General features: G+C 40.5%; 1 protein-coding gene across 1 annotated transcript in view; it reads right to left on the bottom strand.

The window, feature by feature from the left end:
* The window catches only part of LOC126464525 (DNA polymerase beta-like), a 57,551-nt gene that overhangs the window by 26,407 nt on the left and 14,718 nt on the right, over positions 1 to 16,426 (bottom strand). Inside the window, exons 4-5 of the mRNA XM_050096240.1 lie at positions 3,413 to 3,535; positions 3,096 to 3,270 (exon numbers count right to left, since the gene is read on the bottom strand). Of these exons, the coding sequence (XP_049952197.1) occupies positions 3,096 to 3,270; positions 3,413 to 3,535 (298 nt within the window). The remainder of the gene's footprint in view (positions 1 to 3,095; positions 3,271 to 3,412; positions 3,536 to 16,426) is intronic.

The following is a 16,426-nucleotide window of genomic DNA, read 5'->3' as shown; positions in this document are numbered from 1 at the left end:
GCCCTGCACTAGGCTTCACAATGCTGGCGTCCTGGTACTCACTCCCCAACACTTCCTGCAATTGCTGGCCCCACCTCAACCATGTGGACTACCTAGCAGCAGAACCTTCTTCTTTCTGTGACTTTGCAACTGCTGAGGACTGCTGCATGTTTCCTACGCCTACAGCTGCAAGAGGCTCCAACTCTTAACAGTTGGTCCAATCTATTGCAGATATGCAAAATACAACTATCTGAATACCTCCTCCTCCTAACTGCCTTCCTGCCAACTGCCAGTTCCCATTCTCCAGCATTCTTTACCCTCTTCAAACTATATAGTTCCTTCTTTGCGTATTGTAACTGCACCCTTCATTGTAACTGCACCTGAAGGGTGCAGATCTTATGCTCCTGCTCCTCTATCAACTTATTTCTACTACAGATTCTGCATTCCCAAGAGAGTATCTGGCTAGAATGCCCACTGGCTTCCCCACTGCATTCCCCCCAATGAAAACACTTTGAGCAAATCCCACACTGTAACCCACTACTCATAAACCTACAACAAAGCCCACACTTCTCACTTACAGTAAAATTTTACAGTTACTGAAAAAAACTAAGTGTCTATTTTACCTAACTTCAACTACACCAGCAGAACTATTTATAGAACTAACAATACTGGTCTCAAAATTCCCACTCTACTAAGAAAGTAACAACTTTCATTAATACTATTCAACCAGAAGTAATACCAATACTAACAAAACCTCACACATGTTACTAGCTAAAACCAAAAATCCAAGCAGCCATTGGAACACTCACTGAAGTTAAAACAGGGAATGAAGATTTTACGGAAATATTTCACTATAAACAATAAGAAACATCAGCTTAAAACTGCTGCACAAAGTTTACTAAATGCTTCAACACACAGAAAACTCTAAAAAACAAAGTAAGCGAATGTTTCCAAAAGTTTGGTAAACTGTTATTTCGACATAAACAGCACAAGACACCATTGAAATCTACTAAATTTAATAACAGTATAACAGTGCACAAACAACTTTCTCAGAAATTAACTTCATAAGCACTACAGCTGCAACTGCATGCCGCAAAATGTAAACACACTGCTAACATTTGGACGAACAATTGAAAACTACTAAATTTAATATTTGAATACAGTCCACAAAAAAATTTGACAGAACTTAGCTTTATAGCTGCTACAGTTGCAAACACATGCCACAAAATGTGTGTTTTCACACAGTGTGGCTGACCCTGCACTAGATAAATACATATTGCGTCTTACAACATGCAGTCACTCTAATATTTTGAAAATGATATTCACTAAGTGTCATTTCAAGATTTACCACAATATTCTTAGGTAGAAATAGCCCATTGTGTTTTTACAATGTGTGCATGGATGTGTGGATCTCTCTCTCTCTCTCTCTCTCTCTCTCTCTCTCTCTCTCTCTCTCTCTCTCTCTCTCTCTTCCCCCCCCCCCCCCCTCTCCCTCCCCACTCCTGTATGTATGTTGTTTCTTCAGATAAAAAAAGAGTATGAGGGTGATTTGCTTACACTTTTTAAAGTTTACCTCGAAGAAACTGGCAGACAAATCTGTCCATTTGGGAGCCTAAATGTCACCTTGTATTGTGCCAGTCGATCAAGAGAATATGATGATGATTAATTTGTGGCGCGATGAACTGCATGGTCATCAGCGCCCGAACAAAGTCACAAGTTTTTTCACAGTCAAATTTTTTTTGCAGTCCAAGCTAGCCACTGTCACAAATGATGAGGATGATGATGATGATGATGATGATGAAATGAGGAGGACAATACACCCAGTCCCTGGGCAGAGAAAATCCCCAACCTGGCCGGGAATCGAACCCAGAACCCCATGATCCAGAGGTAGCCACTAGACCACGAGTAGACAATGACCAAATTAGTTAGCTAATAACGTAGCCTAAGAAGTACTGACAGTTGAGCTGACTATGAGATTTTCACAAGAGAAATATACTGTTGCCAATATGATTGAAGGCACTGTCTCATATAAGTTCTGTTATGTGTTCTGTATCCTCTCTCAAATCCGTAACATTAACCCATTAGAAAAGCTTCTCATATGATATTTAGTGCTGTATTGAGATAAATAGTTAATTCCTGGTACTAATCAAAATTCTGAACATTTCTCAAAATAATGAATCTGTACCAAGATCCCATACGTCAAAACAGCAATGGGCACCTGTACTCCACAAACTGCAATATGTGCTTTTAAGGATGGCATTAAGAGTAAAACTAGGGGTAAACTACTCAATGACAATGGTTGAAAAGACAAGCTGCCTCAAATAATAAAACACTGAAAATACTTTAAGCAAACGAGTGCAACAGAGTTCCACAGCTGACATTCCTTAATCAAGCAATAGTTGCAATTTTGGCCTACAGGCAACAATGCTCTTGCTGCACATTGCACACTGCATTGCAGTGTATCCCTTGTGGCTCAGATTATGATCTGTGAAATGCAACTGTCTCTCGTAGTCCTTCAATAGAAAAGTTCTTGAATGACTTGTGCTGGCTTTCAAATATAATCATTCCATATTAGCTAGTACCTCCAATCTAGCATATTACACCTATCACATGCTGCTCTTACCACACTTAACATCTCTGTTATGTCTTCAGGCCTATAAAGGATTAATATCTCAACAGAAACATTTATTTTATCATGCAGATTACTGGATTTTCTTAATGGCATCAAACCACAATTCCATGATGTATTTTTTTCTTAAAGTAGACAACAGATATTTATCCAGTGTGTCTATATAATTATGTTTCTTTTTAATTGATTCAACTTTGGGCTCTAGGTGAAACATTGTATTGTATTAACTAAACAAAATACCTTTTTAGCCTTGTTTCACACATTTTATTATTACTTTACAACATGTTTTACATATTATAAGTCCATTTCTTAACACATAATACACATGTACTAATACATAACTACTAGGAAATGGGATTATAACCTGAAACCTAGGTCGACAGTAACAATAAAGTTGTGGAACAAGGCTAAAAAAGTTTTTTGTTTGCTTAATACAACTAGGCTTCTTTTTAGGACAAAAACTTGTATATATCTGCAGAGTACCCACCATGAATTTACTGTCACCTTGTGAAATGGTATCAACAATGAGACCACATTTCTCCAGTGACGCAACAACATCTTTGAACACTTTTGATTTGTTGTGGCTCTTATCTCTGGTGGTGTACATGTAGTCAGTATGAGTCACTAGTACATCGATGTCTCCACTATCTGCCTTTCCCCTCCTGAAATAAATGGGGTTTCATAGTCAAAATTTGAAATATTTAACCACAAACATATACAGGGGCATAGAAAAGAATATGTAGGAGAATAGGGGGTCTAATATAGAAGCTAAATGCCTACATGAAATTTCATAAAAGTTTCTACCTGTAACTTCCACATATAGTTGCCACATACTTTTCATCATTGTCAGCAAGTTGTTTCTTAATTACAGCTTCAATCTGTTGGATCTCTTCCCTGGGTATTCTCTTCTCAAAGTCTTCTAAGTACCTGAGCCAAAATATAACAGTATGGTACACAACAGAGCAGGACGGTGAAATATTTGAAGAAGTCTATTATTCTCTCTCTCTAAAACATGGCATTGTTATCACAGAAAATATGCTGACATATAATAGTTATAAAATTTTGATTACAAATGTAATTGCATTTTCAAGAAAGCACATGCCGTTTTACATTTAGAGAGACTGCGCCTTGTAAAGTTACTTGTTCGTGCTTCTCTCTGTCATAGGCACAACAGACCGAGCTGTGGTGAACTCCTTTCACTGTCTTTTTTTGATCTAATGACATACCAATGCACTGCATACTCCTTGTCCTCTGGTCAGCAACATATTCATTCAGCCCCACCTATGATACTACGGAGAAAACCAGAGGAAGCACACTAATTGGGAACTCCAATTTACCCAGCAGTTAATCACATCCACTAAGCAGGTTTGACATTCCAGGCAGTCTGCTTCTGAAGAGCTACACTATAGGTTAAGACATTAAAAATATGTATTAGAAACTAAACACTAAAAACATCAAAACATATGCATAGATACTAGTGACTAATAACATATGATATAAATGTATTAATAATGAAAATAGACAGATATTGATGAGGACAGGTATATAAATAAATAAATGCTGAAATGTTTGGGTGCACACATAAACAAAAGGAAGGAAGGAAAGGAAAAAAGTAACCATGTTTTGCAAAATACAGATCTTTTAAAACTAAGTTTGGCTGAAAACTATTCCCCCCTCCCAACAAGGTCATCATTTGACAGGCAGAGTTTCAGTATTATACAGATTTCTAACAAGTATCACAGGATCCTAGGAACAAAACAAAATGTTCCTTTTGACATATATCACATGACATATTGTTATTCAGTTGCATTTCAGTTGCATGCTGAAGTATAACAGGAGGTACAGTGGTCACACTGCAGGAGATAGCATTGAATATGTGGCGATGTCTCAACATGGACACGTTATGCCATTGACGATATCCAGGTTCTGCTAAACAGCTACACAGATATTGTGGATATCCTACTGCAAATCACTCAAGTTATTAACTGGAACAACATACACCAGTTTCCATGTGTTTCCACTGTCAAAATTCCACTGGATTAAGTATAGGATCTCAAGTACATTAGTGCACCCAAACAACCACTGTGAATAGTGTGCCTTACCAACCATGAATTACATGGTGGGGCAACTGTTGGTGAAAATATTCCATTACTAAAGACAAAATGGGCCTCAATAATGTCAAGGTCCAACGCATGACAAACTAGCTGCCCTGTTGCACCACTCAGTTCTCTTTCTCCTGAAAAACTGTGTCATCCCTCCAAGAAACAATACGCTGTTAGCATGGGTGACCATAGATGACTTATGCATATTAATACACAAACATATTTGTTTTTTACAACAAATGTATCACTGTAGTATGCTGAAGTAGCAGTTCATGATACAACACGCACACTGCCAACAACTCATGGCAAACCATCTGTAGGACAAATGTTCATATGAATATGTTGTCTGTTTCTGATCCTAGGAATCATGTCCCTAATGTCTGGTACAAACATTTGCAGGAACTCTGTAATATGCTCATGTGTAAATCTAATCCAAAACTATCTTCTCTGCTATATGTGTTTTATTGTTGTGGTTCTCACTTCCTTTTATCTTTAACACAATACATTTCCTATTTTGATTATATTTTCCTTTCTCTGATTTATTTTTATTACTTCCACTTGTCTTTCTCTTATACTACTACAGTGTTAGGCAAATAAAAGTGGCCCATTTTAGTGGATATGACTGGATAAGAATGTATGCATATAACCACATCCCGTGACGTGCACATGACATGTACGCATGCCAAGTGGTCCACACCAGTTCAGAGTGTAGTTCGGGCTGTGTCAGTGTGAGTGGAGCAGTGCAAATGGGATTATGGTACTTACAGTGAAGCACCAGGTGTTCATTAAGAAAAGTTATGTGACAACAAATTCATGGAAATAGCATGGTCACTTGTTTGCTGAGAAATTTAATGGTGTCAAAGTGCCAGCAAAGAGTGCCCTGCAAAGCTTAGTGCGAAAATGGTGACAGACAGAATCTGTTTTCAAACAAGTAAAAAAATATTCCAAGACACGCCCGCACACCACAAAATGTAGCTGCAGTTCATCAGAAAATGCTTCAGAGTCCTACCAAATCAAGTCAATGCCTGTCACAAGAAACCAGCATATCACATCGATCACACAGACAAATACTCCACCTGGGACTGCATATGCATCCCTCGAAGAGTCTGTTGTTTATGTCTTAAAACCAATAGATGCTCCTCAGTGCCTCTAGTTTTGTGAGTGGCTGTCCACTGAGATAACAACGAATAGCTTGTACATGGATCTGTTCTTTATGTCTAATGAAACCTGGTTTCACCCAAATGGTTGTGTCAACTCACAGAATCACGTTTTGTGCAGTATTAGAATCTGCTTAACTTCCACAAAACACTATGGCATGGTCAGAAGGTTAGGGGTTAGGTGTGCAGTATCTGCATGCTGCATTACTGGTCCCACCTTCCTTCATCAGACACAGTTCAGCGCATTATATTTCCAACATTTTGAAACCATTTGTGGTAGCATTAATGTTGAAGTAAAAGACCTACAGTTACTTCCAACAGGATGGAGCAACTGCCCATACAGCCAGCCGAATGTTGGAGGACATTTATACAATCTTCACATCTGACAAGAGTTGTTAGCTGAGGTCAGTCTGGCCGTGGCCCACCCTAGATGGCCACCCACGTCACCTGAGCTGTCAATGTGTGGTTATTTTGTATGGGGAGCCCTCGAGTCTAAGTGTATCGCAACAAACTGCAGCAATTCCAGCAGTCCACCTTTGATCTGCCTTCAGCAACTTGCCGACCTGGGACCACAAGTACCAAGAGATGAATAGTGGTTACTTTCAACAACTGCTATAGTCAGGTTAGCACTGTATTTCCTCTCCTCTGCTGTGTTTGTTGGTACCCTGGAACTCTGTTCTCTGGACCACTTTTACTTGCTCTACCCTGTAAATACAAGTCAGCAATTTGCCATGTATGACAATACCACCAAGTATTAAAAATAGTGCAGCTCCAGCATACACTTAGACAATAACAATAAGTAATGCCTGCAGGGCCTACAATCACAGTACGGGTCTATTCCAAGTTTACAGCTATTAACCAGCATTTGTGCTGTAGGTTGGTATCGAAGACAATAAAATAACTGTATGATGATTACAAAACAAATACGGCTTTAGTCAGTTATACTACCAAAATAATTTTATAACTATTTGTGATTACATTTTGCTCATATACTGATCTATCATTCTCTGTTAATGCACCTGTTACGCATACATTTTACATAGGAGAGAAGCACATATATACAATACAGACAGCTGCACATATAAGAGAATAGTTCCCGTCAACGTCAACTATGTCAACTGAAACTAACTACTGTACATGGCATATTAATTTATTTTCAGATACTTGCTCACATGTGATTTAACAAAAAATATAAAACATGGAAAGTGCACAATGGAATAACAACAATATGGAAAGGATGGATTGCTACTCACCACATAGAGAAGGCACTAAGCATTGAGCTAGACACACGCACAATGAAAAAGAATGCTGGAAGTAGTTCAGTTGGACAAAGTTCTTCTTCAGAGGTATAAAACACACGCACGCACACACACACACACACACACACACACACACAGAGACAGACATGACCACTGTCTCCATGAACTAAGGCATGATTGCATCTGACATGAACAGCAGTCTAGCTGGGAAGGGTAGTGGAGGTAACAAGGCAAATATGAGAGGGAGAGGAATAGTGTGGTAGGTACGGAGGAAGATGTGGGTGCAGCCTGTGGAAGCGTGCAAGGATATGGTGGAGACAGAACAGGGCTGCTGGGTGCAGCGTCAGGAGGCTGTGCTGTGGGTGGAGTTTGGGGGAGGGGGGAGTGAATGTGTAAAGTGAGACAAGAGCAGTAGAAAAGGGGAAAGGACTATGTACATGTCTTGGCATGATAGAAGGTGTTTAGTGAGGGAGCATGGAAGAGGATAGGTGGTGGAGGAAAGGGACTCGGGAAGGATGAAGCATGGGGTGTTACGGGAACAAAGAATATGTTGGAGAGAATTCTGTCCCCAATGCAATTCAGAAAACTGGTGTTGGTGGAAAGAATCCTGATGGCACAGGCTGCAAAGCAGTTATTAAAGTGAAGCACATCATGTTAGACAGCACGTTCAGCGACTGTGTGGTCCTGCTGTCTCTTGGCCACAGCCCAGGAGTGGCCATTCATGCAGACAGAAAGCTTGCTAGTTGTCATGCACATGTAGAATACAGCAAAGTGGTTGCAGCTAAGTAAGTAGATCACATGGCTGCTTTCACAAGCAGCCCTGATGGGATAGGAAATGCTTGGGACAGGACTGGAGTAGGTGGTAGTGGAAGGATGTAAGGGAGAAGTCTTGCATCTAAGTCTGTAGCAGGGATATGAGGCATGAAGCACAGGGATGGGAGCAGGGATGGAGTAGGGCTGCATAACAATATTATGTAAGCTGGGTGGGTGGTAGATTACCACTATGGGAGTGGTGGGGAGGACAATAAGAAGGATTTTTCTCATTTCAGGGAACAATGGGAGGTACTCAAAATCCTGAAAGAGAATGTATTTTATCTGCTCAAGTTTGAGTGGCACTGAGTTACAAGAGGAGTGCTCCTTTGTGGCCGGACAGTGGGAATGTGGAGGATGATAGGTGACTGGTGAGATGAGGCATGTTACATCTGTTTCTGAACAATGTTGAGAGAGTAATTCAGTTCGTGAAGGCCTCAGTTACACACAGGAGTATTTGAAGTGTGACTGGTCACCACTACAGATGTGACATCAGCAGGTGGCTATGCTTTATGGATGTGACTTCTTGGTGTGGAGTGGCTGGCATCTGTTGAAGTTGAGGTATTGTTAGTGGTTGGTAGGTTTGGTGTGGACAGAGGTACTGACATTGACACTGAGGAAAGTGGCTTGTTAAAGTGGCTTGTTGAGCTGAGAAGGAACGGTGGAGAAGTTGCTGAGGTTCAGGAGGAATATGGATAGGGGGTCCTCAACTTCAGTCCACATCAACAAGATGTCACCAATGAATATAAACTAAGTAGGTGGTTATGAAGGCTTCCTCTACGTGTTCCATGAATAGGTTCACATAAGACAGTGCCATGCAGGTGCCAACTGCTGTAACATGGATTTGTTTGTAGGTGATGCCTTCAAAGGAGAAATAATTGTGTACTGGGATATGGCTCGTTATGGTGACCAGGAATGAGATTGTGGGTTTGTAATCAATCTGGCATTGGAAAAAGCAGAGTTCAATAGTGGCAAAGGTGTGGACAATGGAGACGATAGTGTGGAGAGAGGTGGAATCAAGAGTGATATGTATGGCATCAAGTGGTAAAAAAAGAAGAACTGCATAGAGTTGGTGGATGAAATGGTTGGTATCTTTTGTATAGGAGGTTAGGTTAGGTTAATGGTAGTAGGCTGAAGGTGTTCATCCATGTGAACAGAGATTTTCTCTGTGAGCAAACAGTAACCACCCACAATTAACCACCTTAGGGGTTCAGTTTATGAACTTTAGGAAACAGGTAGAAGGTAGGAGTGTTGGGAATGATGGGAGTAAGGTAGAGAAATAGACTCAGTGGAGAGGTGCTGGGATGCACCTACAAGCCTGAGGAGGAACTGGAGATATTGATGGATTTCTGGAATGGGGTCACTGTGGCAGGGTTTGTAGGTGGACAAATCTTACAGCTGGAAGAGTTCTTCCACCACATAATTCCTGCAGTTTATAACCACAATGGTGGAGCCTTTGTCAGCAGGTATAGTTATAAGGTCAGAATAAGTTTTTAGGTGGTGGACTGCAGCTCTTTCAGCAGATGTGAGGTTTGTCTCCATGTTGAGGGATTTGGGGTAAAAGAGCGAGGCAAAGTTGAAAAGGAGTAGTAGGGCTGAACCACAGTTTGTCGGAGGTGCAAAACTGAGTCAGGCAAAGTTCTATATTCGCTTTTGGTTGAGTCTAACTTGTAGAGTTCGTCATGAAAAACTGTAGGTTCCAGGAAAAGGACAATGTCTTCAACAAGCCTGACTGAATTTGGAATTGGAGCAAAAGGTAAGGCCTCTGGAAAAGAGAATTTTACAGATAACAGAGAGGAGGTAATGCATGGGGGCTGATTTATACGGTATTGCAGGAGTAGGTCAGTACATGCTATGGACCAACAAAATTTGTGCACACAGATATCATTGTGGAAGGATCCATAGTGGATGATAAAAATGCAAAACATCCTCCTCACACAGTGGTTAGTTAGTTACATTTTCCATAGATCGCCTCAAAGGTTCTTTTATCAAGTGATGTGGAATGAGTCAGTTTAGAGGGTATGTATACAAAATTAGTGCTAACATTAATGAACGCTTAATGTTTTAGTCCTACTCATCCCACTAAACTATAAAAACAGTTGTTTTTTATACTGGCTACCAGTTTTTACATAGAAATTCATCAATGGAATAGGAGGAGTTGTCCAGGAAAGTGATTTTAGGTTAGATTTACAATTTGCTTTGCTAACCGTCTGAAATTTTATGTTATTTGGTAAATGATCAAAAATTTTTGTTGGTGTATACTGAACTCCTTTCTGAACCACTGACAGCTATTATAAAAGGCAATAAAGGTCATTTTTGCCTCTGGTGTTGTAGGTTGGTTGGTTTGTTGGTTTGGGGGATTTAAAGGGACCAGACTGCTACGGTCATCGGTCCCTGGTGTTGTAGGTGTAGACATCACTGTTGATCCCAAATTGTGAAAGATTATTTATGAGAAATTTCATTAGCAACCATATATGTTGTGATGGTGCAGTTCAAATGCCTAGCTCCTTGAAGGGGTACTACATCATGTCTATTGGTGAACACAACATATTATTCTTACTGCTCACTTTTGTGCAATCAATACCTTCTTTGTAAGTGATGAGTTGCCTCAGAAAATTATTCTCAGACATTATTGAGTAGAAGTATTCAAAATATGTCAGGAGGTTGATTCATTTGTTCCAAGATTAGCAATAATACTAAGAGCAAAAGTGGCTGAACTTAACTGTTTGAGGAGCTCAGTAATACGCTTCTTCAATTTCAATTTTCATCAAAATGTACCCCCAAATATTTGGGCATTCTACCCTATTTCTGACTCCTGCCCATGTGTTACATCAATTGCTGGTATGACTTGATTTATTTTACATAACCCAATATGTACACTGCATTTTTCCCCCCAAATGGTACAGACAGTCCATTTTCTTAGAGAAACATTATAATTATTTGCAAAATATCACTTATAATCACTTCTGTTGCTTTCTTTCTGGTGGGGCTTATCATAACACTACTATTGTCTTTAAAAAAAATGCCAATTCTGTTTACTGAATGTTAAGTGGAAGGTCATTTTCATATATAAGGACTAATAGTGAGTGTAAAATTGAACTGTGTGGTACTCTCTTTGTGATTTCTCCCCAGACACTAACATTTTTTACTCTGCTTACATTGTCTGTATTATTCAGCACAACCTTCTGAATCGTGTTTCTTAATTATGATTCATACCAGTTGTGCGTAAAACCATCAATACCATAACTTGAGTTTAAGAGAGTAACATGATCTCTGCAATCAAACACCTTGGAAATATCACAAAAAATGCCAACTGGCAATATTTCATTTTCTAAGGCATGTACTATTTGATGAATGAACGTGTAAACAGCTTCTTAGTTGTGCAACTCTTCTGGAATACAAACCTAAGTAAATTGTTTCCACTTATCTTGAGTACATTACTTATTGGAATATTTGTGAAAAACACTCAGTAAGGAAACTGTAAGATAATTGTTTAAGTCTGTCTTGTTACCTTTCCTGCGAAATGGTTTAATAACTGCATATTTTAAACTGTTTGGAAAAATTTCCTGTGCCAGTGATGCATTCCATATACCACTAATGTTATTACTTATTAAGTTGGAAATGCTTCTCAGAATTCTGCTTGAAATTCCATCAACACCACATGAGCTTTGGTTATTTAGAATTTTTAGAATTCTGTTAATTTCAGGATAGGATGTAGGTACTACATCTAGTTGTTTAAAGTTTAGTGGAATTACATTTTTAATATTGGGTTGGTGCATAAGTTCACAGTGTTTTTCCATAAGTTTAATAAACACAACAAATACACATAACAGAGACCTCAGTCATCAATATATCCTCCCTCACTATTTACAACAGTATGTCACTGTTGGGATACATTGTTGATTTCTCAATTGTAGATATCACACGGTTTTGATGTGAAGAACTTGTCAAGCCATGTTCAGAGTGCATTTTCATCCAGAAACAAAGTTCTGAAGGTGCAAGATCAGGTGAATAAAGTGGGTGTGGAATGACTTCTGAACCCACCTCCTCTATAGTGTTTATGCTCAGTCTACCAGAAAGCAGGAGGCCATTATCATGGAGTAGCATTACTTCACACAGTCTTCTTGGTCATTGTTCTTGGATTGCATGAATGTACACAGATCTTTGTACAAGGAGTTGTGTTTTCTCTGAACTCAACCATTCCTTTCCTGTAAGGAAATTACATTAACATAAAATTACACACATCAAAAAAAGTTTTGCATCACCCTTGTTCCCAGAATTCCTGAAGATAGACATATACTGTGGATATTGTATAACAGACGCAGTCCCTTTGAATGACCGGAGATGTCACTAAACCCACCCAAGGATGTAAACAACCACGCATGAGCAGCATCTTAGACGGAGAGGGTCCGACAGCCGATCAGTTCCAGTCATTCCACCGGGAAGGAGGTACACGGCTCGTGTTGTCTGTAGTTCAACCTTGCCTAGACGGTCAATACCATGGTTCGATCATGTCGGCATTGTTACTTTGTGTCAAGAAGGGCTCTAAACAAGAGAAGTGTCCAGGTGTCTCGGAGTGAACCAAAGTGATGTTGTTCAGACATAGAGGAGACACAGAGAGACTGGAACTGTCAATGACCTGCCTCGCTCAGGCATCCCAAGGGTTACTACTGCAGTGGATGACTGCTATCTATGGATTATGGCTCGGAGGAACCCTGACAGCAATGCCACCATGTTGAATAATGCTTTTTGTGCAGCCTCACGACGTCGTGTTATGACTCAAACTGAGCACAATAGGCTGCATGAGTGCAACTTCACTCCTGATGTCCATGGCGAGGTCTATCTTTGCAACCGTGACACCATGCAGTGCGGGACAGATGGGCCCAACAACATGCCGAATGGACCACTCAGGATTGGCATCACATTCTCTTCACCAATGAGTGTCGCATATGCCTTCAACCAGACAATCATTGGAGACGTGTTTGGAGGCAATCCGGTCAGGTTGAATGCCTTAGACACATTGTCCAGCAAGTGCAGCACGGTGGAGGTTCCCTGCTGTTTTGGGGTGGCATTCATCTTCATGGGGACAATTCACACCCCCATCGTGGTCATCTTGTGAGTGACTTTCTTCAGGATAAGGACATCGCTTGACTAGAGTGGCCAGCATGTTCTCCAGACATGAATCCCAATGAACATGCCTGGGATAGATTGTAAAGGGCTGTTTATGGACGACCTGACCAACCAACCAGTCTGAGGGATCTGAGCCAAATCGTCATCGAGGAGTGAGATAATCTGGACCAACAGTGCCTTAATGAACTAGTGGATAGTATGCCACAACAAATACAGGCATGCTGGGTATTAGAGGTACTAATGTGTACAGCAATCTGGACCACCACCCCTGGAGGTCTCTCTGTATGGTGGTACAACATGCAATGTGTAGTTTTCATGAGCAATAAAAATGGCGGAGATGATGTTTATGTTGATCTCTATTCCAGTTTTCTGTACATGTTCCGAAACTCTCGGAACCAAGGCAATGCAAACCTTTTTTTTATGTGTGTATTTCTTGTCACCAGTAATGATCTGGATAAGAATCAATATTGTTCAAGAGCCAACTGATGATAAGCAAGTACAAATGCACATATGGCCACCCACAAAGTTTTTGATTTTGGTTTTGCGGTACTCATGCACATGATTTTTTAGCCTTCCCAATTGCATGCAAATGTCACGTAATGCTAAAATGATCACAGTTCATCACATCTGTCAGTTCTCACGCACACTGACATGGGTCATTGTGGATTAATGCATTTAAACAATTCATCGAAGCCAAACAGCCTTTCTGACTGTGAAAGGTCAATAATGCCATACAAGTCCTCCTTCAAACAAGAAAACCATTTTATCGCTGTGTATCCCCATATAAGAAGATAATGTTTCTGGCTGCCCCCACTGCTGCCACCCTTCTATTGAACTCAAACAGAAGAACAAGTCAAAATAGTTGCAATTTCTCCACTTGGCACTCCATTTCCTAGCATCCACAGTTCCACTCACAAAATTACACAAAGTGTAAACTTATTTAGCAACAGTGAACTACAAATAAAAAATGACATTCAATAAGTGAACCCATAGCAACTAGAATACCAACATGCAAAACGAAAACGCCACAAATTTATGCAACAACCTAATATATTCTCTTGCTTCCTTAACTGAACCATTTAATCCTACTTTTGCTGCTACATTTATAAAGTGACTGTTAAAAGCGCTTGCCACTTGTGAATTATCCATCACAACATTGTCATTTAGTTTAATTGTTATTGTGTTATTGTATAGTGACTTGCTGTCCTGCCTCCTAATTTTTTTGGAAAGTAACTTTCAAATATTGACACAAATTTACTGTAGAATAAACTGAATCTGACATTAGCATATCTTTCTTCTGCATATACATCATCCTGCACCACCTCTTTTAACTTACTCTTAAAGCACTGTATCCTGTTCTCATTAATAAGCCTCACTGCTTTGTGTGAATCTGACTCAGGGTTGTAAGGGACCATGTTTTTTTTTTATTTCAATTAATCGTCCACAATGGGTACATACTAATTGTTTCAGACTGAGTACTGTCAACAAAAATGTCATCAATGCCCCACAATCTTGCTGTATGTGAGTTGGAATATTAGCTACTAAAATTGAAAGTTTCCCAGAGGGGATTTGTAGACTGTTACAATCATCAAAAAGTAATCTGCAGTAACAACTCACAAGCCAATGCTTCTGGTTTCTTATCAACACAAAAGCTACTTGTTTCAATGACTGACTTTTTGTCCAACTTTTACACATGTTGCAACTCCTCCGTTTTCCATGTTAAGTCTACATGAAAATGACGCAAATGTACAGTTCCTGATATTTAACTTCTCCATCTCTTTGGGTACATGGCGATCAGATAGTAAATAATATCTATCACTTCAAATTTTCCACATCTTGTAGGCATACAAGAAACTCATCTATCTTGTTTTTCGACCTTTTAATGTTCTAATGAAACAAATTAATTTTATTTTTCTGGAAAATGTTACATATATTATGCTCCTGTTCTGCTCTAATTTCTTTCAGTACTGTCTGTAGCCTGATTCTAGCCTATAAAATGTGCCCCTTTGACTCCAGTAATCACAAAGATTTGGACTTGGCTGCTTGTGCCTCCCTTATACCGTCATAGACCCCAACTACCCAATACCCTTGTCTGTCCCTATGCCACCCCTGCTCCAAACCACTTGTCTCATGGATCACACCTCTGCAACAGACCCAGATGCCAGATCCATCCCAAACATCCTTCCACTACTACCTACTCCAGTCCTATCACAAGTGTATCCTATCCAATCAATGGCAGGGCCACACGTGAAAGCAGCCATGTGATCTACCTAATTAGCTGCAACTCCTGTGCCACATTCTACGTGGGCATAACAACTAACAAGATGTCTGTCTGCGTGAGTAGCCACAGCCAGACTGTGGCCAAGAGACAGCTGGATCACCAAGTTGTTGAACATGCCCACCCGTACGGTGTGCTTCACTTTAACGACTGCTTCACAGCCTGTGCCATCTAGATTCTCCCCACCAACGGCAGCTCTTCTGAGATGCGCAGTTGGGAACTTTCCCTATAACATATCCTTCACTCCCTTAAGCCCCCTTGTCTCATCCTTCCCTAGTCTCTGTCCTCCAGCACCTGTCCCTACCCACACTCCCATTCCAGTACTACACATGCCTTGTATCTCACCAGTTTACTTACAGTCCTTTCCTCTTCTCTACTTCTGTCTCTTCCACAGCCCCCCCCCCCCAAACTCCCTTCTGATGCTGCATCTAGCAGCCCTATCCTGTCCTCACCACATCCCTGCAGGGTCTCACAGACAGCACTAGCATCTTTCCCCATCCCTACCATGTTATCCCTCCCCCTTCCCACTCTGCACCTCTTCCTTACCCCCACAAGCCACTCCAGCTAGATTGCTACTCACGCCATATCCAGACGCATATTAGTGCACAGAGACAGTGGCTGCATGTGTGTGTGTGTGTGTGTGTGTGTGTGTGTGTGTGTGTGTGTGTGTGTGTGTGTGTGTGTGTGTGTGCATGCATGCGTTTTCTAATGTGTGTGTGTATGCATGCATGCGTTTTCTAATTCTGAACAAGAACTGTGTCTGAAAGCTGAAAATATTTCTAACATTTTTTTTCACTGTGCCCATCTGTGACACAAAGCCTCCTCTATGTGGTGAGTAGCACATCACTGTCTAATCAAAATGGCTCTGAACACTATGAGACTTAACTTCTGAGGTCATCAGTCCCCTAGAACTTAGAACTACTTAAACCTAACTAACCTAAGGACATCACACACATCCATGCCCGAGGCACGATTCGAACCTGCGACTGTAGCGGCCGCGCGGTTCGAGACTGTATCGCCTAGAACCGCTCGGCCACTCCGGCCAGCCCATCTAATCAAAAGTATCATCATATGCAAATATC

Source organism: Schistocerca serialis, chromosome 1 (assembly GCF_023864345.2).
Source record: "Schistocerca serialis cubense isolate TAMUIC-IGC-003099 chromosome 1, iqSchSeri2.2, whole genome shotgun sequence".
In the NCBI taxonomy this organism is placed as follows: domain Eukaryota; kingdom Metazoa; phylum Arthropoda; class Insecta; order Orthoptera; family Acrididae; genus Schistocerca; species Schistocerca serialis.
The sequence above is the reverse complement of the archived record's forward strand: the minus strand, read 5'-3'. Positions and strand labels throughout refer to the sequence as shown.